At 39.8% G+C, this 23958-nt stretch overlaps 2 protein-coding genes across 3 annotated transcripts in view; one reads left to right on the top strand and one right to left on the bottom strand.

Moving 5' to 3' along the window:
* dnah7 (dynein, axonemal, heavy chain 7) overlaps nucleotides 1-6526 on the top strand; it is a 61422-nt gene extending 54896 nt beyond the window's left edge. The window contains exons 65-66 of the mRNA XM_087804527.1: nucleotides 2993-3096; nucleotides 5301-6526. Of these exons, the coding sequence (XP_087660653.1) occupies nucleotides 2993-3096; nucleotides 5301-5507 (311 nt within the window). The 3' untranslated portion in view covers nucleotides 5508-6526. The remainder of the gene's footprint in view (nucleotides 1-2992; nucleotides 3097-5300) is intronic.
* Nucleotides 6426-23958, bottom strand: part of slc39a10 (solute carrier family 39 member 10) — a 29709-nt gene continuing 12176 nt past the window's right edge. The window contains exons 2-12 of one of the 2 annotated variants that reach the window (XM_087804745.1): nucleotides 23590-23626; nucleotides 22490-22557; nucleotides 18597-19771; nucleotides 18087-18264; nucleotides 12129-12304; nucleotides 11337-11513; nucleotides 11156-11264; nucleotides 10700-10972; nucleotides 10543-10623; nucleotides 8938-9128; nucleotides 6426-7840 (exon numbers count right to left, since the gene is read on the bottom strand). In XM_087804745.1, coding sequence (XP_087660871.1) covers nucleotides 7688-7840; nucleotides 8938-9128; nucleotides 10543-10623; nucleotides 10700-10972; nucleotides 11156-11264; nucleotides 11337-11513; nucleotides 12129-12304; nucleotides 18087-18264; nucleotides 18597-19748 — 2490 coding nt within the window. In that variant the 5' untranslated portion in view covers nucleotides 19749-19771; nucleotides 22490-22557; nucleotides 23590-23626 and the 3' untranslated portion in view covers nucleotides 6426-7687. Of the gene's footprint in view, nucleotides 7841-8937; nucleotides 9129-10542; nucleotides 10624-10699; nucleotides 10976-11155; nucleotides 11265-11336; nucleotides 11514-12128; nucleotides 12305-18086; nucleotides 18265-18596; nucleotides 19772-22489; nucleotides 22558-23589; nucleotides 23627-23958 lie in introns of both variants that reach the window. The other variant, XM_087804744.1, reaches the window with a different exon arrangement.

Here is a 23958-nt window from a genome sequence, read left to right as displayed (position 1 = left end):
AACACCACCCACTTATCAACGACAAAATACTTACGCTACAATAAGATAATTGAGACAGCCATTGAGCACCACCAAGCAACAGATGGTTATAACTAAAGAAAAACAAGTGATTGTACAATAAGTTGTGCAACAAAAGCAAGGTTTTCTAAATGTCACAGGGATGTGGAAAAGTGTTGCTGTGGAAAACAGATGTACATAAGTTAATTAAAAGAGTCTCCTGTTGAGAATTTCCTGATTAACTATTTTCTTATCATAATAAAAGTAAAACTAAGAATTGTCGCTTGTTATCATCTAAAGTAAAGATGACAAAACTTTCCTACTTCCAACCTTATCTCTCAGCATGTCCTGGGTCTGCCCCGTGGCATCCGCTAAGATTTATATGTTCTAATCTATAACAAATTACCATATTTACCTTTAAAACTAGTCATATCATAAAAATGAATTATGTATTTTACTTTAGGGCTTCTGATTTATTTGGGCTTGATTTTCTTTTCTCACCAAAGTAAAGACATTGAATTTCAGTGTGGAACCTCCGACCCCACCCCAAAAAACACAAAAATAAAATGGATTTTAAACAATAAACTTCCACAAAAGAATTGGAGACTATTAAGACAAGGAAAAGGGCACAAGTTAGTGTTGAACATCATTTAATATTAAAAAAGAAACATTTCAAAACACCACAAAAAGTTAAGTTAGTATTCTATTATAGATACCCTACTCTGTACACTCAAGAATACAATGTTTCTGGCCAAAATAGCACATTTTGTTTTCTTAACATGTTTATTTGGTTGATTTTCGTTTTGTTAAGTTTTTTTCCATGATTCATATTTCTCCCATGCTGGTAAACACACCATAGCATTTTCTATGTTATTGAACGCACCACAGTCGTCGTCAATCTAATGCAGAAGATTATATTAGAGGATGATTTTAAACCACATTAAACAATGTATTGTCTTGTTCAATTAACTTCAATAATGTTAATCATTTTTCTTTTGTAAACCATGCTGAGTCTTGCTTTTATTAACATTATTGAACAGCCAACATTTACCCAAGGTGCTTTACACCGAAACTGAGAACAGCTAAGAACCACAACTTGAATTTACTTACTGCAGATTTGAAACATTTTCAACTTTTATTTATTTCAATTTTTCAACTAGACAACTTTTATCATTAACCAAGTGCTAAAGGGATCCACAACTATAACATTGTACTTTTCTCTTTGTAACCCACTCGTGGTTGTGCATGTCTTTTGTATCCCATGGACATTTTACACTTGGAGCGCCGACAGCTTGAACTTGAGCAGATTGTTTTGCGCTTGTTGTTGAGAGTAAAGACGCATATTTAACTGCTGCCTGAACCTGGCAGAGCCTTTTTAAAGTTATCTCCTCCTCCGTCAGTAACATGTCCTTAACATCACTGAGTTAGGCAGCGGATCACTTATTAGCTACTTTCCATTGGGTTTCAAAAACGCACGCCAAGTCGCCAAAGCCATCAAAGCTGCCACATACTGTGTCATCTGTAAGCTGTTGCCTCTATCTGAATGTTTTTTCAGTAAGCCAGAGGTTCACTTTCAGTAGCAAAGTGTTTTCCAGTTCAAACATGGCTCCAGTCTCCTTCAAAAAGTATCTTAAGACCGATTTATTTGTGGCTTTTTCATAATTTTCTTTGGGCTGCTGTGTTTGTCTCTATGTTGTCTTGACCTTTTAAAGTATATTTTTGTTTTGTGCTTCGTGATCCTGGTCTGAGAAATGCGCTTTAAAAGTATAAATGACTTACTTACTTATTCTATCATATGTAGTATCTCAGTCAAGTGTAGAACTGACATTGAACCTGGGCAGTGGAGTAAGACAGCACCTTTCTTAACATCTGGCCAATCTTAAAATATAGACTTATCGCATTTATCTTTAACAATTTCTCATGTTGAGGCTTCAATACAAGAGGCACATTACAGACGAGCAGTATGGATGTTTTTAAGTCTGTCTTTTTGGACGAAGAAAAGTTAGCCTCTTTCGCAACCGTTAGATACATATGTACTTACCTTTCTTTCTGTAACTCCAAAAATACACAGATTACTCACTGAGTGACATATCCCTATAATCACTTGCAGCTACTTAACAGCTACAAAGATCATTCGCCAAGTTTCAAATAACATTTGCATCTCACCAACATGTTGAAGGAAGGTGGAGTCTGTCTTCATCCTTATCGCTAATTTGTGGTGTTGTAGAGGCGACGTTTAAGTTGTTGCCTGTTTTCCCATCGTACATGCTCCTGACATCGATACGCCGATGGTAACGTTAGAAAAGAACCACCATCTTTATAGTTGTTTTTCATTTTCAACACCATATAATGATGGTGAAGAACATGTATCGTCCAAACAGTAGAAGACACAACTGATCTTCTGATACTCGTTCCAAACTAGGAGTAACAGCTTCTTTACACCAGTTTTATTTTCCTCCTGTACTACTGCGTGTCTTACGGAGGCTGAGCTGGCTTTATGAAGACTGATCTGTCACATGCGTAAACAAGATCACGCGCTGCCGTCAAAAAGTGGAAATCAAAGAAAAGTTCTCCTCCCGATACGTGGCGCATAGACAGACCCCTGGCTGAGACTCCGGCACTTCTCAAGATTCCGGCTCCTTCTTTTAAACCAAGCTTCGGGCCTCAATCAGCCCCCAGCCGAGCTCATCACGCCGGCGGAGCAGATGCACAACTATAAGCCGCATGTGTGTGTTTGTGACTATGTCAGCGTTCAGCGTTGAATAAGCTGCACAAGTTTTGTAAGAACTTGAAATCGTATATGAACCGATAAAAAGTCTAAATTTCCTCATATTATTGAAACTCCTGCTTCCATATTGCAAGACATGTGTGTGACAACATCGCTTTCAAATTGAAAAAGACTGAAATGGAACCATGAGTGTACAAAAGTTGCATCAGTATTTGTATTCTTCTATGAAATAATGGTCTGACAGAGATGTTGCTTTTTTGGTCGCAGGTGTGTACATCAAAGGCTTGTTTCTGGACGGGGCGCGCTGGGATCGCAAAACTAAACTCCTTGCCGAGTCTATACCCAAAATTCTGCACGACACCATGCCGCCGGTAAGAAACACACACATGCCTACGGTATCTTGTTCATCATTTTCACTTACGCTTTTGTTCACATCATTTTATCCATAATCGTTAACTCAGGGAAACAGCTCTAAACGTGTTTGTGGTATCCCTTGTGTTGCCTTTGGGTCAAGGTGAACGACAACACAAGGTATACCACAAACACATTTGTTTTCAGGCTTGGGGTCACCTTGACCCTGGAATAACACAAGGGTTAAGTTGACAAAACAATGTTATTATATCATCCCTTATTATTGACAACCTGTCAGTTTAAAAAAGATGTTACATTTTAAGAGAATAGGTGTTCAAAGCAATAGATTATTAAGCAGAGACCGCCATCTAGTGGCCTCCTAAAATAATGACAGTGCTTCATGAAGTTTCACATCACAACGTAGAAAACCCATTTTTTATGTAGTGAAGAGTCTGTGGAGCCTGAAAATGCTGCATCATCATCTTCTTCCCTCTTTTATGACTAAAGTTCGACGGGATAGAAAGTCTCCCAACAGAAGTGGCTCACAAAAACTGATCAACGCTCCTCTTCCTCTAGTTGTTTTATTAATATTTCCTCCCTGTGTGTGTGTGTGTGATGAATAATGCACGAGGGCTTCTAAATATTCAGACATTTCATGGCGAGTTATTAGCCGAATCAGTTTCTGACAAGAGCAAAACTCAATTAAAGCTGTGTTTGTTATTTGTGAGGGTGGAGGTGCAGCAGAGGGCGACGGCTTTGAAATGCAAATCTGAAGAAAGTTAAAGGAGAGACTTTTCTGGCTTTTACTCCACAACGTTTTGGGTTTTGTTCTCGCAAGTGCGTTTTTGGCCTAGTTTACTGCCCCGGTGAACAACATCAGTGGGTTTTTTCAAGATGAGTAACTCTCTACTACGATTTTACTTGGTAAGATAATAGTAATTTGTTGTAAGAAGAAAAAGTATAATAAATAGCCAGATGTGTATTACATTTGAATGCACAATTGTAAAACAATGATTGCTTACTACACATTCATTTATTCATTTTTCTTTCCGCTTAAACCTTTATGTGGGTCGAGGGGCGACACCCTGAATAGGACGCCAGTCTGTCACAGGGCATCCAAAGACACACAACCTTTAATACACACACACCTATGATCTTTGAAGTATGTACTGTTTTGAGTATTGTTTTGATTGTTAAAGCGCTTTGTGACCCTGGTCTCGAAAAGCGCTATATAATTAAATATTACTTACTTACTTACTTACTTACTTACCTACACACAATTTCTTGAGTTCCAAATCAACCTCTGTATGTTTTTGGACTGTGGGAGGAAACCGGAGGGCTCTGATTAAACCCAGCAACGAATCAGTAACCTTCTTGCTTTGAGGCGATCGTGACCGTTCCCCCAACATTTTATTTAAATATTTACAGTTAATTATTTAAAAATTATATAAAATAAAGTCGGAGTTTGACATAAAAATTTCATCTCACATGTTTTTAATGTGGTAACAAACCTCAATGTTCCACCAATCACAGCAGAGTAGGTTATGTTTATGGTAAAAAAGATTTCATCTTCAGAAAAACAAAGTGTTTTCAGCTTAAGTACATTTTCTATTGTAAATATTTCAATAAACAGAGTTTTGAACAAACAGACAAATACTCATGAGTATGAAAAGACCTCCAAGATCTATTAAAGAGAAACCTAAATAAACACATTAGTTGACCTTTGATGGGCTTCATGAAGCTTCATGAAGCGGTGTCATGTTGTTAGTAGGTCAGTAGGTGGCGCCATCAGTTTAAAAATGACATGTTTCATTAAAACAGGAAAATGGTGCGACGACCACCATCTAGTAGACTCTGAAAATAATGACACTGCTTCATGAAGCTGGCCTATTTATTTTACTTATTTATTTTAATTAAAAACTCACATCATCGATCACCCTTCAAGACTAACTTCCTAATCAGTTGAATTATTTTCTCTGTTATTTAACTTAATTATGTTATATGACTAAATTAATTTGAGACTTTTGTTATAAATACATGATTTGTTGCTAATTCTAGATTTTTATTTATCTGACAAATTAAATTATTAGGTTTACTTTGCTATTTAAAACTTTTTTTGCCAGTAATATGATGAATTCATTCATATCAAGCTGCCTTTGACCCCTGGTTCACTGCTTTCTGGGAAAGGGAAGGCAGCCATCTTGACTTGTTTTTGTCCCCGCAGATGTGGTTGAAGCCCATCAAGCGTCAGGACATCAAGGAGCGTCTGTGCTACATATCTCCGGTCTACAAGACCAGCGAGCGCCGGGGGACGCTGTCCACGACGGGTCACTCCACTAACTACGTCATCGCCATGACCCTCAACTCTGACATGGCTCCTGAGCACTGGGTCAGGCGAGGGGTGGCGCTGCTGTGCCAACTTAGCTCCTAAGACCATTATTTAGTACCTTTGATGTACCTACCTCATTGTAGCCTCTTCTTATACATAGGATACAATTTATTGATCCCTCTGGAAAATTGTTTTTTCTTGTACTTCCTTCCTATGAGTCATGAAGTTGTCAAATCCAGCTCTAGATGAATCACAGTTGTGATAACCTTTATTTAAACAAAGATAAACATTTGAAATAAAGTGTGAGTCAACATTGGGTTAGTTTAATTAATGATACACAAGTATGAGCTCAGTGCTCAAAGAGAATGTACACCAAGTGTTTTTTTTAAGGTACTCATGAGTATTTCCTGTAAGAAATGTGTAATAACATGGGATAGGTATTGATACTTGGTCTACCTCAGTGCAGTTTCTGACATAAACAGTAGCAACCAGAACAAAACGCAACAGAGATTTTGGCCGGTATTTTTTTTTTTTTTCACAAATTGTGTGGCCTAAAAAATATTAAAAATATAGTCATGACAAGGTTTTCGCAGTAGTGATGGTCTGATGAAACTGTGTCATTATTTTCAGAGCCCACTAGATGGCGGTCATTATTTTCCTTTGTTTTGAACACCTGCTCTAATGCAACATCACATCATTTTTTAAATGGATGGCGCCACCTACTGACCTTTAAACAACATGACACTGCTTCATGAAGCTTCATCAGACCATCACTAATTATCTTCACATGAGAAAATCCCTCATATACACTCTCACATACATACAATTTAGGGCCAAAATTATTCAGATAGAACATATCCTTGACAAAGTGCATTTAGTTTCGAATTTTGGGAAATAACTGTAATTTAAGTTATTGACAAAATCTGCGTTGATTGTTCTTCGATACCCATCTGTAGATGTAACAATTATTTATCTAAAAATTACTCTGTTGTCTGTCCGGTGGACGTAAATAATAACACATTTTTCCCCCTCAAGTTTATTCTCTGATGATACACAGATGCAAACAGCACTTGGATTTTCCCGTCCAGAACATGAACCCAATATATACAAAGAAGCAAAAATGGCAACAAACAAACAACCTTCATATCATTGTCTCCTCGGAGAAGCTGCCACAAGAGCTGCAGCTTTAATTAATTCCATGTTTTAAAAATAGTCGAATGCTCTCCTACCTAAACTAGAAAAAACCTCAGAAAGAAGAAATTGCTGATCCTTTACAAAAAAAACACTTCATTTCGCTTTCAAGTTCCAAAATGATTGGTGTAGAAATGATTGATGTGCTATCGCTAACAGTCCTGCTTGTCCTCGTACGACGGTCTGCTGACGAGACACTTCTGCTGGACAGAGAATGAAGACACACTGGACAGTCGTCCTCGCTCATGCTACATGCATGACGGACTGACAATGACTGACAGCCAAAGATGATGTCACACAGTGACAGGATAGATGAACACACGCATGCATGTTCCCACAGCTGACCGATGGAATGTCAATAGGGTTAAGGGGTAAGGAAGGGGATCGGGGGGGGGGTCGAGCACCAGCCACAGTGTTGTAGTCACAGAATATTTACACCTTATAAACGTCCCAAAGGAATGCTGATGATGAAGCACCGTTTCCTGCTTGCAACGGTAGTGGAGGTCTGAACCACTCAGCAGTTGACTGATAGTTACTTTCGTATCCCTGAAGTTTGGCACCACAGTTGTAACTGCGAGGTCGAACCACATGAGGACCTCAAAATCCCCTTTAAGACATTCACAAGTTTTTTTTCCAGCTTATCACTGCATAAAGACTTTTGGCAAATACAGAAAAAAGCTGATCATAACTTAACGTCTTTGGCAGATTTCTTCTGCAGATTAAAGAGAAAGAAGAATTAGCAGAGGGGATCAAACGAAAAAACGAGTGATGCTTGAAAGGTTCTGCGGAAGCGGCAAGGCGGTGCGGCCGGTCTCGGCACGGGGGACAACAGACAAGACGCGAGTGAAAGCACAAGATGGATCAGAGACAACAACACATGGACATCAGAGAGGAATGGAAATAAGTCCTCTTCAGCGCCGCAGCCCTCCCCCGAGCAGCTCAGCTCCGAGAGAGCAGATGTGAGGTGGGGGAGGGGCGGGGGTTTCTGAAGATCGGCGTTACAGGTGGAGCAGAAAGCTGCATGTTTTGGGTGGAGGCACAGACTCATGCAACACGGAAGGCCCAGAAAAACATGTCCAGCTCCTGGTCCACTAGAAACCAAAGTCCAGGACGATCTGGTCCTCGAAGATGGCGATGATGAGCATGATGCCGAAGCCTGTGAGCATGCCCACATTTTGAAGCAGGAAGTGACACGGCTCGTAGCGCTTGTCCTCCTCGCTGTCGCCATGGAGCATCTCGGGCAGCTGCAGACACAAATCACATGGTTGATCAAACTGTGTCAGTGCTTGATGGGTCTTCATCAATGATCCACTTTAGCTATATGTCTAGTTTTCCATCAAGGTTAGTCCTGATCAGGTAGAAGAGTCTTTCTACAACCAATAGGCAACAAAATAAGCAACTGGACACAGTCCACTTCTTGGTATGCTTTGCTATAGGGGCGACTGATACTTGTGAATCACCCATCTGTGCTCTGATTGGACGGACGATGTGAGCCAAAATATTCTAAGTGGCGTTGTGATGGAGTAAAAACTATAGGCTGATGAAGCTTCATGAAGCAGTGACATGTTGTTTAGAGGTCAGTAGGTGGCACCATCAGTTTAAAATGATGTCATGTTTCATTAGTTGTTGTTCAAAACAAAGGAAAATAGTGCAGAGACCGCCATCTAGTGGCAGTGAAAAATAATGACACCGCTTGACGAGGCTTCATCAGACCACCACTAGTAGGAACTAGTGAGTCTATATTCCTTTGTTTTTAAACAACTGTTCTTATGAAACCTTATACACTTTTTAAAGTGATGGCGCCACCTACTGACCTCTAAACAAAATTACACTGCTTCATGAAGCTTCACCAGACCATCACTAGTAAGAACTATTTCAGTCTTTCCTAACATTTCGGTCCCTACGTGATGATGTCACCAGCGTCACCCCAACGGAATGGGTCCAGGCTTCATGAGAGGACGCGGCTCATTGGCTGAACCATGTCACATGCCAGTTTTTCAATACATTCATGCCAATACCTTTCAAAGGTATTTGTTTTCATAATTAGAACGTTCATTTATTTGGTAATCCCTGTTAGTTACTTGAAGGTTTATATTTCATTGTTGTTAGTCAAGCAAACCAGCGAGGTCATCCATTGTACCCTGGATATTTTGTTTGGGTAAAAGTCACGAGCGTTGTCAGATCAGGAAGTGACAGACAGACGGATGCTTAAAAAATGTCATTAAATAGGAAGTGGCTGGACAGTAGGGCGGACCAAAATGACACTTAATATAACGTCAGTCATTGTTGTTACAGAGTGTTGTCTCTATGTTCGTCTACATCCGAGTGTGAAGCCACTCACCATGTCTACCAGCGCCACGTAGAGGAACATCCCGGCGGTGATGGCGAAGATCCAGTTGGTGACGTTGTGCGTGTACTGGCCCACCGCTGTGCCGATGATCATCCCCACGTAGGCCATGAGGGCGGAGAGCACGTTGTAGACGATGGCCTGCTTCACCGACATGCCAGCCTTCAGCAGCACGGCGAAGTCGCCTGTAGAGACCAGAGTTAGACATGAAGCCCTCGTCTGTTGGCTCTTCAATCACCGCCCAGTCTCAGCGGAAACTAAAAGAGATTCAGAATCGGCGACTTTCTCGCTCACGACGTATTTTCCCTGGTAATTTTAAAATCCGTATATAAAAGCCGAAGAGTCTCTCTTAAAGCTATCCGGCTTTCTTGCTTCTCAAACGTTGTCTCCCCATCCGTCAGACTCCTCGACACGCCTGCCGCCACCTCGTCTAGTGCAATTAGCACACTGCTCACTGCCAATTAACTTCACTGCGGGTGGTTAAAGAAGCTCGTCATCATCATCATCATCATCATCATCATCGCCGCTGCCATCCAGCTGCCGGGGTTTCTGAAGGAGCCCAGAGGTTCATCTGAGGAAATCTTTCTTGACAACTTCTAATCAGTGAATAGAGACACTGCATCGGATCTTTAAATACCACTTCAGACGTTTGTATTCGGAGATTTATTTTAAGGCCAGAGAAACGGGAGAGGCTCTTGAACCGCAAACTCTGACTTGTTGAAGTTGCAGACTTTTTGTAAACCACTGCTGTGTTTTATGTACTTAAGAGTGAAGGCAACACGAACTACAAAACATGCCAGAAGACCAGAAACAGGGCAGGTAATAAAGCACTTTGGAAACTATTTTCATTTTATCTCAGCTCTCGGCACAAATATGTGCCTTTTTATATACATTATATAGTAAGTAGAAGGAAAAAAAAATCCATGATGAACACGTTTTGAACTTATAGGCTCTGATCTCGTTATTAAATGAAACCTGGCTTCATTTTCACTGAGAGTGCCATCTAGTGGCCATTCAAACTGTATGATGAAGCAGCATCGGCAGCCTCATGATGCCTCACAACACATCACTAACAGAAAAGAAAACTATACTGAATACACCCCAAGTTATTTTTCTCTGACACCCAATTATGATTCACTTAGATTTGTTTAAAAAAAGGGGCTAACAATTACACTATGAGGTCAAAACACAATCATCTGTTGAGAAGTTCATCCTTCTATTGTTTGTCCTGAAAAACAGCAGCAGGAAGTTACTGCAGCGTTCAGACTCTGCGGTAAGTGATTCAACACGATTAATCAAGCGCACAAACGAGGTGTGAAAAATGCTAGACAATGACACACGTCGTTAATAGTGATTCAGCACCCCGTTGCTCCTCTTCCTCCTAAATGTTCAGAAGAGCACATGTCTCGCATCCTGCGGCAGATCTATTCAAAACAAGGTGAAGTGAAGCCACTTCATGATAAGGCATTTATCTTTTTATGGTCCCTCACAACATTCTTGCCCTTAAGACATCAACTTACCAACCCCTGTTCTTATCCACATGATAATAGGTAAGTTGTCATAATGTTACGGCAAATCAGAAGACTGCTGCATACGTACCCAGTTCATGAGGTAACTCGTGGCAGAACACAGCTACAGATGTGCTGATGCCTCCTGTGATGTTGGCGCTGAATGCTGCACCTGAAGTCACAAACACGCCATTGTCACGCGTCGTTCGACTACACCTGCGCTCACGTTATTGAAATGCAACGGTTACCGATGGCGAGGCCGTCGCTGAAGTTGTGCATGCCGTCCCCCATGATGACCATCCAGGCGATGCTGGCGATGCCGGCATCCTTCATCTCTTGGTCGGAGTGGCAGTTGCCCCCGTGGGAGTGACCGTGGCCGTGGTGCTTGGACTTCTCCGGCGATTTCTGCTGGACTTGCTTTTTGGCGTTGAGTGGGGTTTTGGTGGGAGAGTCGTGAGTCTGGACATCAGTGAGCTGCGTGTCGTTGTGGTCGTTTTTGTGGGCGCTGTTGTCTGGGTCGCCTTCTGATGAGAGAAGGAGGTCGTAACACGTGTTGCATGTAGAATGTTGTTCAATAAAAACGAAATATTTTAGAACAGAGAGTGCCATGAAGTTTAGAAAGTAGTTAAGGCTTGAAATAAAGTGCATCTAAAGCTCAACGAGCAGAGACATAATTCTGTTGAAGAGTTCAAACCTTCCGTTACCTTCATTAAGAGGCTTCAGGTGAAGCCACTCCGCATCCGAGCGCCGATTCAGTTTATGATCTGACAACTTCCGGCCGATGGTCCCGTCTTTCTTGCCTTTCCTCAGCGCCTGGAAGTAAAACTTAGAGGTGACTTCCCCAGCTCAACAGCTGGTCTCACAGCGCCACCTGCAGGCCGTTACCTTTCTGTCCTTGTAGTGCTTCAACATGCCGATGCAATGTTCCATGATGAAGAGAAAGTAAATTCCAGACAGCGCGGTCAATCCTTTCCACACGCCATCGAATTTGACGGCAAAGCTTTCTTCTTCTTCACTGGCGTGGTGGTGGCCGTCCTCACCATGGTCATGTTGACCTTGAGACTGGAGAGTAAAGGAAATGGAAAGGTTTTAATTGTAATTGGATTATGAATACTATTTTAGGGAATCTATATTCAATAGAATATATAAAAAAGTAATCTTAATTAAAGATATACACTGTCTAACAACAAAATGAAGGTTGCAAACAATGCGATTTAATTATTTGAAATTGACTAATTAGTGTTTTTTATCGCATTAATCTCTAACTTAGCCTAGTGTTAAATTGTGTTGGTAACCTTGCGTTGTTTGTGTTAAAACACTGGTCCAGCAACACACGGGAATGATGATTGATTGGTCCAGGGATCATATAATACTTGTTTTTTATGTGCTACAGCACTTTATACCTGATGTTCTATTAATTTTTATGTTCTGCTATTGTAAAACAAATGTTGCAGGGAACACTAGTCTTAAATACAGCAGAATGTAAATGACTAGAACTGAATCTTTGAAGTCATTCAAAGACAAAAAATCGTATTAATCTTTTGATCTACCACAATAAACTACATCATAATTAATGAATTTCTTGTCATTACATTTCTTGACTTGAACAATCTAGTGTGTATGCAACATAGACCAGGCAAACTATCACAGTGAGGTCACAGACACAAGTGGACTCACGTGAGGGAGCAGGTGGAGCAGAGCATCTCCACTGAGCGTGCCCACAGCCAGGGCCACCAGGAAGGTCAGCAGGAACTTGAAGCAGGACTGGTTGAGAATAGGAACCAAGACAACACCCAGCAGTGACAGCAAGCTGATGATGGTGATGGACACAAAGCCCCAGGTCCAGATCCAAACTGCAAAAACAAGGAAAACGTCAGATGCAAGATCGTGATACATTTTATTTTTGGCTGATTAAGTTTTAAAAAACAAAATAAATACAAAAACATTTTAATGTAAATTACTCAACATGATTCAAATAATTTGTAAAATATAATACTCAAAATAAAAGGAAACTTATTCATTTATTTGGTCAAAAAGTTAAAAAGATAATAAAAGGATGACATTATATTCATGACACCTCAAGCTCACGTCTGTTGCTTGTCAAGTTGAGCCAAATATCATTTTGAGTAGCTGGACTTCTCTGAAATATATGTGTCCTTGAAAAAGGCATAAAGCAAAAAAAAAAAAAGGAACGTGACTGTTCGGCAGAAGCCTTGTTTCTTCCTGCCGCAGACAGACGACGTGAAGCATACGAGAGGGAAAGTCAGAGAAGCCGGGCGTCATTGAAGCTGTCAGTTTACTTGTCGGCAAGTGACACATTTCCAAACCTCGCGAGGGCGACTGACAAAAAGTTTACGACAAGAGGACAAAATGCTTAATGTAGTATGAAATTCAATGTCACACCTAAAACAGCTACATAATGACATTTATTGAGTGAAACATGACGTGCATGTAGCTTTCATCTTACAGCCAATTGACTCCAGCGACTCTCTTCACACGTGATTTATATCAAGTGAAACGCTGGAAAAGTAAATATGTCAAACTAAAATTGTCAACGTTTGGATTCATTTTCTGCTTGAAAGCATTTGGCTGCTACTGAATCGCACTTTATGTAAACGGCGACAGACAGGAGTGGAAGTAAACAACACCGTGATGGCAGCAGAGGCTTGTTCTTCAGGTGTAATCGGCCCCAGGTGGTGGAGCCCACGAGGAGACGACCTAAAGCATGTCTGTTGTTTGACAAACTGTGCATCAGAGGGACTGGAAACAAGCCGTCACTGTCCCATTAACCAGCTGTTGGATTAAGATGCTACTGAGAACCACTCAGTAACACTCAAGCGAAGCAAAAATGGTTGACACCAAAGTTATATTGACACTGTAGTTTATCCACCCTTGTCAGATACAGGTTCTGGTTAAGTTTACCAGATTTTTAGGACCTCAAACCCACATGTCTTCCTATGACGCCCAATATAACAGATCAAGGAAGATCTTCAGGTGCTTCTTAAATTCACCAGAGGTCAATACTTGTCTGATGATGAAGCTTCATGAAGCAGTGTCATGATTTTCAAAGCACACTAGATGGCGGCCTCTACACTATTTTCCGTGGTTTTGAACAACCTTTCTAATGAAAAATCACAGCATTTATTTAATCAAGTTTATCAAGATGTTCCTCGAAGGAGTCAGTAGATCTATCAATCGCAGAGAGAGGAAGATCGTTCCAAAGCTTAGAAGCAACAGCCTGTAAGGATTTCGGGTACGCGGAACCATCAGTAGATTCTGATCCACAGACCTCAGAGCCCGAGCTGGGGTGTAAGGCTGGATCAGATCAGTGATGTAAGGAGGAGCCTGACCATGAATAGCTTTAAAAGTAAGAACGAGAATTTTAAAATTGATCCCGAAATAAACTGGCAGCCAAAGCTGAGTTTTTATGATCGGGAATTGTGAGTTCTTCTACTAGAGCGGGTCAGAATTGTGTATTAACTACAGGCGAGAAAGCTCCTTCTTGTTTAGACACAAAAACGCATGGATTACAAGCTCCAGATCGTACTGTGACACCATTCTCCTAAGCGTCCGTACAATTGTTGATGAGCCCGTTCATATCGTCTTACAGAGATTTCTTTTTACACAATTATATTTTTATTTTGTTATTCAATCATAATTAACCGGACATTTAATGGGTTTCTCTATGTATTTTATTCAAGGGGCATCTACTCAACTTAGAGCTGAAATAAATAAAAAAAACCTTATAAACATAGGAAAAAAATTATAATATAAGTTTATACACTTAGGTAGCATTTCAACGCAACATAATTGCCACTCAACACGACTCACAGTATACAGTAAATTACCTGATTTAACATTTTAAACGCTTTTAAAGACACAATATTTTTTTATTTGCATTATCTAGTCAATAATACAGACGACCCAGATCTGGCTTTCTTTTCAGTGAAGAAGCTCAACTACCTTTAGACCTTGAGCCTCTTATGACTCACTGACATACTAACATGTATCCAAGGCAACTATGTCAGGAAGTCAGAGAAGCACCTGCTGATAACTGATAAGACTTAGGAAAGAGATAATTAGCACATTTCTTCCACTGGAACCAGACACCATCAGTAAGAGGACAAATACATATACATCTGAAGTAAGGTCATTATAATGATGGTAATTGAAATAAGTATTAAGTAAAAGTATATATTTTATTGTAGGACAATAACATTATTATAAATAGATTAATATTAAGAAAGATTGCTTATGTTCCCTCTTTTCATTATTTTTATGAAGGCAGACATGCTAAATCACTTTCTCTACTGCACCTGCCACATTTCTGCCACAAAAAAGGAAAGATGTAACAACTCACTTTAAATATTATTATTCATCTCATGAGACATGAAACCCCCCCAGAGCCAAAAGACCAGCAGGCAGTCAGAATACAAACTCGGGTTCCTTGACATTCTAGCGGCTCATCTGCTTCTCTATCTCATTACTCTCCCAGCACAGTGTCTGAGTGTGTGTTCGTGCAGGTTGGCTCCGAGGTGAAGGTCTGCACTACCCACAGAACTGAGTAGAGGACCCACTGGTCTGTGTTCTCTGGCCAATTACGCTACTGTGATCCCGGGCTCAGGATATATGGCTCTAGGTGGAGCTGTTGCGCTGCTAATTGGCACCATGCCGGGGATGGTGACGGCAGAGACTCCGGATACACCAATCTACGCCTGTCATGGCACCCCTTTCCCAGTGGACGCTGGTGGGAGGTAAATGAGGTAAGCTCAGTCACGCCTTGCAGTTGGCCGACTACCGAGAAAAGGTCCAGCATCTCCAGTCGCGCTAATGAGACTCGATCAACAACCTCCTGACCAAAATCTCATCGCTCTCATCTTCGGGTCTCGTCATACGAGTGCCTTCTCTGGAAGCTGCACATGCAACTGCGGGTTCAATAATTTAAGATCCAGCAGGTCAGAGACTTTGGAAAACTGAGCTTATATGTAGCATATGAAGGTATGAAGCGAAGCAAACCGCGGAGCAGTAACTCACTCAAGTCGTTTAAATGGCCGCCTGTAGCTTAACACTCGAAAAGAGAACTTTTACGACTTCCCAGTCATGCTGTTATCTGCTCTACTTATTGCTCACGTGTCTGCTCATGATGTGACCTGACCCGGTGAACACGGCGGTCGTCGCTAGTGGTTCCACCTGAACTCTTTACTAATCAGCAAATCACTGGTACCGTGACAAACTGAGATTTTTACACGTCTCATTATAACTTTTCAAAACCGACTTGACTTCTTAATGCAATGCTTCGCTCTGGCTGTGGATGGCGTTTTAGACATCAATACTTGTGTTAAGGGTTAAAAGAGACTGCCAGCATGAATTTAAAGCAATATTAAAAAGTACGAAAAACCAGTCAATTTGCAGATATACAGTAAAAGGTAACCTCATCGCCTCCCATAAAAATTTCAACATCGCTGTTTTTATTCCGCTTGGCAGATGGCTGTGTGTTGCACCAACCTATTCTGGAGATTTACACGCGCGACCTGCTGATATTCACTCGTGTTGATGCAGATAAATCACAAGTGGAGGACGCTTATGCTTTACGGCCTTCTGTGGGATCTGTAGCTTGTGTGCGTGTGTGAAAATCAATAACACTCTGAGCTTGATTTAAAGAAACTTTAACGAGTATCTGGGAAATATATTTTCACATCTTGAAACTCGTTGCTGCTGGACAAAAATGTAGAAACCTCACTGTAATATACTGACATTATATGGTTTTGTCAAGACTAGAGAGGAATCTCTTTGGACCATGATGTTTTCTGATGATGAAGTTTGAGGTGAGGAATTGAAGAATAAGATAGTGAAAGTGAAGGTGTGAGCTGGAGAAGAGGAATCAAGATTAGAATACATGTTGAGCATATAAAGACGCAAGAATATGAGCCGATCGAACAAGAAGACGAAACAAAGCGAAAGCAGTTAACTTTGCTGTTCTGTAGAGACAAGATCCCTTTTTTAATACAAGCTGAATGGTTTTTCTTTTAGACTAAACACCCTATAAAATAAAATTAACTTCATGGTACTGATAATTGGTACCCATCCCAAGTCAGGGGTAACCACGGGAACTCAAATATTTTTAGGTAAGTTTATAAACTTTTGTCAAATATGCAATGCAAAAGAATAAGAAAAAAATTCAAGACTTCAAACCATTAATGTGTGAGAAAAAAAATGACCTCATTCATGCTGTATTATCAAATGTCTCGATTTAAATAAAATTGGGGGAAATTTTCTTGATGTATTAATGCTTATTTAAATCAGTTGAGGAGTAATTTTGACTTTCCCTTCTTTAATACACCTTTCAGTTATGAACCCTGTGTTCTATAAAGCTGGTTCATTGGTAACCGAGTGTTTAACTGGTGTGTTTCTGCATATACAGCAGAGTTTCCACGTGAATGATTTTAGTGGCGGCTTAACGGCTAGATATACAATAAATTTAGAAAAGCGATGGAAATATGGCCTTTTCACATAATGTGCACGGTTGAGTCCAAAGCTGGGAAATTAATGGCTCTGAAAAGAGAGTGACCCTCCGTCCTTCCACTGCGCTTCCTGTCCATGAACAAGTAATTGGATCACAGTTTTGCTCCAGAATATTTTTACAAAGTGGCCACAATTGAAGAGCAGATGAATTCATCAGTGCTCAGATGTGCAAAGAATGACAAAATGTGAGAGTGTTGACATGTTTGTCAGAACTATGAATAAAAGCAAAGTCAAGAGGACCTTAAGTCTAAAGTCAACATTTATTTTGACCTTCATATTTCCAGTAATAAAAAATAAATAAACATGCGATAAGAGCACTTGAAATGTTCCCAATAGAGACTTAAAAACAAGTAATAAATCAGGCATGTTTTATTGCAACCAACCTCCCTTATTAGTGGAAAAAAACCTTCCTTATTAATGTAGGTCAGCCGCTCCCTGTCCATGGCAATGTATCATTGCACTTGTGGCGAGTTACCATTAGAGATCATTAACTCTGTATTTAGAGATAAGAGTCAACCAAAAAAGGCCTTTTTTTTTTTTTGAAAATTATTTTTCTTCAAGTGTATGCTCATGTTCTTTTGAAACAATTAATCAATTTTAATGTCTTGGCTGCACTAAGGTCTTTCATACCTAGATAAAAAGTATGTCACAAAATATCTGTAAGTCAAGAAACGTAAAGGAACTCTTAATCAGCCTCGACTCCGATGACGCATACACACACTTCTTTTCGCGACATGTGAAAAATGAAAGCCACATTACTCTGATAACACGCTGCTTTTCTTAATGATTATTTCTTAACATGCTAATTAAACTTTTCCACTGTTTGTTACCTAACATCTAATAAACCTAATGAAAAATAACTAAGCTGAGATAATATCAGGTTTGTCGTTTACGCTGTGCTGAGCTCCTACCTTAGCTAGTTCCCCAGTTGTTAACCCACTTACAAAGCAACAATTAAAATGGCAGATTTTCTCAACCCATCACATGTAAGTTGGTTTAGTCATATGATTTTATTGAAGAATGTGATAAGTTTTTGGGCTAATTGATTCAGTAAAAAAGAAAAACTTGTTATGTTCAAAGTTGTGATTAACACTGATAATGTATTAGTCTTACCAGAACTAACAGGCGGCAATGCCTCCTGCTTCACGTCCCTCTGATGGAAATGACGTATGCACACCCGGCTGTCGATCTGGTACAGCAGTGCCGGACAAAGGTAGGTGAACTGGCTGGGAGAGATGAGCGACTCTGAGCTCAAGCCGTAGTGGTCTAGTAGTTGGGTCAGGTTTAGACACTGTAAAGAAGAAATACAGTAAACGATTAGAAACTATTGTTCTTTTAAGACAGTAACTCTGGTTCACGTTTTATTATTCGTTTTAAATCATTTGTTTTAAATCATTACCTCATATTAAAATCATTGAACACACTATGTGACTTTTAATACGGATATCATGCAGGATAGCTTTACAACATCCATGTGCCTCCTCTCTTTGGATAGAATAAATAGATGAAATACTATCCAAAAATAGTATTTTGGTAACTTGTGCTTAATATGCCAGGTTGTTGTTTAAAAATAATTGGCTGAAATATCTACGATAAGCATGACAGGGATGTCAGATGTCTTACCTCTTCATGCTGGTGAGACAATCCACCATGCCCGGTAGGAGCCGAGGCTTTATGCGTCTCAACTGCTCCTGGAGCTTCTCTTTTGTCTTTGTGGACATGAGTGTTATGAGAATGGTCATGGTCATGTTGGTGATCATGGTCATGTTGGTGATCATGGTCATGGTCATGTTGATGGCCGTGGTCCCCAGAGTGTGATGGTGTCTTGCCCCGACCCCCTTGTCCTCTGGCTCGCTCCGACTTCCTTGGCTTCTTAGTTTGCTTTTCAACCGGCGAGGGAGAAGCTTGTCGTCCCTGAGGAGCTCTAGTAGACTCCACTTGAGAGGCAGGGAGTTGTTTGTTGGGTGGAATGTCTGTACTCAACTGGGTTTTGTGGTCGTGTTCATGGTCGCTGTGGTTGTGGACCTGCTCGTGCTTCTCTTCGTATGTGTGATCAGAGTGATTGTGCGTGTCCTGCACATGTCCACGGCTGTGCTTCTGTCCTTTTTGATCACCATCGGTGTGATTGTGGTGATGGTCATGATTGTGTTTGGTTTCTTGACCATGGTCGTGGTCATGATGATGGTTATGATGACTGTTGTTGTCATGATGATGATGATGATGATGATCATGGTGGTGCTCGTGATCGTCTGAGCCACCAGTTGGACTGGGGACTGTTGTCTCGTTACATGGTTTTGGATCCCCATGATGGTGAGGATGATGCACTTCTGTCTTGGGATTGGTATGGCCATGATGCCCAGTTGATTCGTGGGAGTGATGCCCCCCCTGGATGTCCAGAATGTCCAGGTGAGATACATGGTCATGACCCAGATCTTCGTGATCCATTTCCACCACCTTAATTTCACCAAGACCCAGACTAAGCAGAAGATTTTGGAACCCTTGAAAGTCTAACTTGTCTTTTTTGCCATAACGTCTGAACAACTGCCGGATGTAAAAGTGCTGCTCCTCCTCCAGTGCGTCTCCTTGTAGAACTTTCGAATCAGGGGAGGGGGTACCCCTGGTCAAATAAGGAGCCTCAGAAATCTGAAGGTCATTGTGGGCGTTCTCGTCATCCGTGTGGCGATGGCCAACGTCTTCTTGGCCGTGGCTGAACTGATTGAGGAGGAAGGCGAGCACACACAGGACGCAGAACTTGGTGTGTGCGTGGACACGCATTGTTGCCACTTAATGCTGGTCTGCTGTCAAAACACAATAAATATCCAAGATTAGAAACAAACATGCACACAATGCTTTAGAAACTCTACCATCAAGATCCGAGGAGCCTATATTTCTCATAACTTTACAAAGACATATCAAGAATTGAACCAACAAGGGCCACAACCTTTGCTACGATCTCAGCCTCTCACATTGGTCATGTGTATAGGAGAGTTTGGAGGCTTCTTAATTGTGCTGTTGACCATTTACCATAAACTTACCTCAATAAATCATCTTGTTAATATTACACAGGAAAAGGGGTTGTGTTAAAGGTAGCAGGAAATAGCAAGGTTAATCAACCCTGATATCATACAGTCAGTGATTGTTATCGGCTTTTGTAAGCCTCATCAGTTCTTATCTGCGATTCACTTACTGTGAAATGAGCGCAACGGAGCTTCAGGTATAAACCCCCCCAGAGCCAGACAGAAATGGGATAATAAGGCAACGAATCAACATTCAAAACAGGCTCTGCTCCTTACTTTATGTTAGAATAACACAACTAATAAGTCCTTCACAGATCCTCCTGGTACACAATGCACTCTCTGCAGAGACTTGTTGAACAAATTGCTTGTTTTTCTCTACTTAACTCAGCCTGGAGCTGTGATCGAGTCAAATGATCCTCATGAGTGTGTTTTAGGCGCTCGAGGCAGGCTGCGAAGAGCGATGGTATAGATGGAGAGGACAACAAAGAGAAGGTCACATCACTGTAACGGTATTTTTGCCATGATTCTCTTTTCATATTCTCTTATCAGGGTCACCAAGGAGCTGGAGCCTATTCCAGCGAGAGGCGGGGGACACCCTGAACAGGTCGGCAACCTTTCACAGGGACAAACGGCCATTATTCTCTCACCTAGGGTCTATTTAGATACTTAAACAACCTGTGTTTTTTTTTCTGATGAAAAGTAGCACCTGTAGTTAACATACAAACATATAAAGGACACAGGTTGCCTCAAGCTGACCATAAACCTTCTTGCTGGTGACTCAGTCGTGCTACCCACTGTTCTACCATGCACTGCAAAAGCTTCACATCTTCACTTTCACTTGAACCAGAAGTGGCCAAATATATGTGACTTCATATATTCATATAAGTGTCGTTTAAAAACCTTTTATTCTTCCACAAAAACAATTTCTCGATAGCTTGAAGATATAAATCAATCACTCTTATCAGAAAAATAAAACATAAAACTCAACTGATGGATCACTTATTTTCAAACAATTAAAAGTGCTCCGGGTAATTTAATATCTACAAAAGCAACACATTATTCTGGTCGGAAATCTGTTCTAATTATTGAACCGTGACTAAATGTTCTGAATGACCAAAGCTGAGGTGAATCTACTAAGCTGAGGTGAATCTACTTACATTTGGCTGTATGAGCGCTGCGTGAAATCCAATTAGAAGTGTGCAACGCTGCGCTGACTCGAGGCTTTAGACGGGTGCTGCAGTTAGAAAGCCTACTTCATGGCTGTTGACAAGACACTGTTTATAAACATGAGGCGGTAGTGACCTATGAACCCTTACAGCCGGTAGGGTTGGGACTTAACCGGGACCTACATTTAAGAGCACACCCTTTAGCAGACAACAAAGACTGTTATGTTTTCCCCATGAGTTTTTATTGTAGTTTCTTCCGGGCAAGTTACTGTTTTGTGCCAGTGACAGGACATTAAGCAATTCATTCGAGTTGGAATCAAAAACAAAGTATGCAGGCACATAACAAAACAGTTACAGTTACAGTTACAGTAAGTAAGTAAGATTTATTTGCAAAGCGCCTTTCAGAAACCAAACTCACTAATAAGCACAAGCAATAAATGCATTGTGAATTATTGAAATAATTATTTATGTGTATTGTACATTTTGGTTGTCATTTACATTCTTATATAATTTAATGTATTTTAATACATTTTATTATACATTTTTTATATTTTGCGCTGCCAGCAGTGTACAGGCCCTTAACTTCATTGCACAACACTTCCAAGATTGTTGCACTTTAACGCCCAACCCGGTGATTGAAATTATTTTTTCTTGAATAGATCAATGAAAATGTAATGTTTATTTACTAATTTGGGGTCAAGTTTCATACATTTAATACTGTCAATATATCAGCAGAATTATATATATAATTATTGTGGGTTCTTTGGGACTATGAAAACTGTACTATTTATGTTTTGTTTTGTACTTGTTGTCATAAGTTGGTCAGAAATACATAGGTGGGATAACAAAGTAAAAATGGTTCAACACAGTTCCATTTAAATGAGAGGGGAATTTAAGAAAAACAAGCACCTTCATTTCTTAATAATAGAATATCCTTTTTGTGGCAGTCTTGTAAACACAACAGAGGATTTGTTTGTGTAATCAGTACAAAACAAAAGAAAAATAGAACAAAGCACGGTACATAAAAGAATATAACATTTTAAAATTCACATCAAGTAGCATTAATGGACAAATTAAAAAAAAAAAAGTACTTCCTTCTGTAATTGGCTTCTACAGAAGAAGACTTTATTCTGCATGATTTGTTTGGCTCAGGAATACATTCACGTCAATATTTCAACAAGTTAGACTGATGGATTAAAATGGGATGCGATGACAGGAGTGTCTTAGTGACATCAGGAGATTGATTGATGAGATACAATTATGAACATTATAGATTATTAAAAGAAGTGTCTTGCTAGAAGATTCTTTTATGTTTGAAACAGTGATAACTTACCAGATGTTTCCTCCTTCTCGGCCCCCAGTGCTGTTGCTTCTTATGCGGCGTTCCTTGAGATATGCACTCTATAGAAATATGAAACAGAAATCAAATTAAATTGGCGCAAAATTGATTCAAAGAATTGTTTGCAGAACCACCTGAATATCTGCCACCAAAACCAAAGATGATTATAAAAATGTATACTTTGGTGAAGGAAACCAGAGCATACTGAATTAAATAATAAGTAATATACAGTTTATTAATTGGGGATAATTATGCAGACGAAGAAACAAGACCACTCAAAGAATGTTCTTTCAAATTTTAATACAGAATTAAAGTCGTATCAATACAATAAAAACAATTAAGAAGTACAAAAATACTAGCTTTATGTTGTAAAAAATTAGAGCAAATATGATGTCAAAAGCTCGAACAGACATCAAAGTTGATGACACAGTCAACAGGAGGTAAATAACACCTACATCATTTCTTGCTTAAAAATCTGATGCAGTCAATTATGATTGATGTTTTAACAGCTAATGTTATTCAACGCGACAATGACTCTTGCTTAATTTGTTCTGAGTACTTTCACAAGCCAACCCAGTTCAATTAATAAATATTTTGTGTGGTATCAAGATTAAGTAAGACATTACCTTGGCTGCTGGGTTCAGATTGGTTGAGCTGGTGGCGTCCTATCAGTTGTACTTTTATACGTCTTTAATCTCGTAATAAACACTATGAATTTAATCTCATGATAATTTTTTTGTATGACTTTATTCTAGTAATAAATGCTGCTACATTAATCTCCTGTTAATATTTGTCCAACTTTAATTATGCAATTAATAAAACATTTTATTACTTTAACAATTTACAATACATATTTAAGGATTTTTCTTTCCCGTTTTGCCTTGTACCACTGCCATCAAAAAGGTAGATTACAAAAAAAACTAAACATTGAACACATGATTTTTTATCCGTAATACTATTTTTTAGAACATAATAAGTACATTTTATGGTTTATTAATATGTCTTTTCTGGGTTCATTATCATTAGTTTATTTTGAACAAAGAAAAAAAAGTAAGTAAGTAAAGAAGCAGAAATTAAAAAGTGGTTTTACTTGCCTAGTGAGTGAGTTCCAACTTTCTGGAGATATACACGCTGTAAACAACAGAGAGAACAGGTTCAATTTGGGGCAAAGAGATTAAAACCTCTACTAAAACCTGCCTTTTTCACAGGAAATATAAAAGCAAAACTGTTTTAAACCTTATGTGAACCAATCAGTTTGCAGGCACTTGATCAACGTAAATCATGATTTTCCACACTCTGGCTGACCTTAACCAAATACTTTCTAACAATGGGCATACTCGAACAGCTTTCAAAGACTTGGACTTTATTTCAAGCCGCTTGTTTTTTTTCTGGCAGCATTTATTTTCTTTTTAAGGATTTTACTGCCTCTAGAAATGCTGTGGCCTCAATGGTATTTTGGAATT

This window comes from Callionymus lyra, chromosome 12 (assembly GCF_982586985.1).
Source record: "Callionymus lyra chromosome 12, fCalLyr1.hap1.1, whole genome shotgun sequence".
In the NCBI taxonomy this organism is placed as follows: Eukaryota; Metazoa; Chordata; class Actinopteri; order Syngnathiformes; family Callionymidae; genus Callionymus; species Callionymus lyra.
This window is presented reverse-complemented; position numbering and strand designations above follow the sequence as displayed.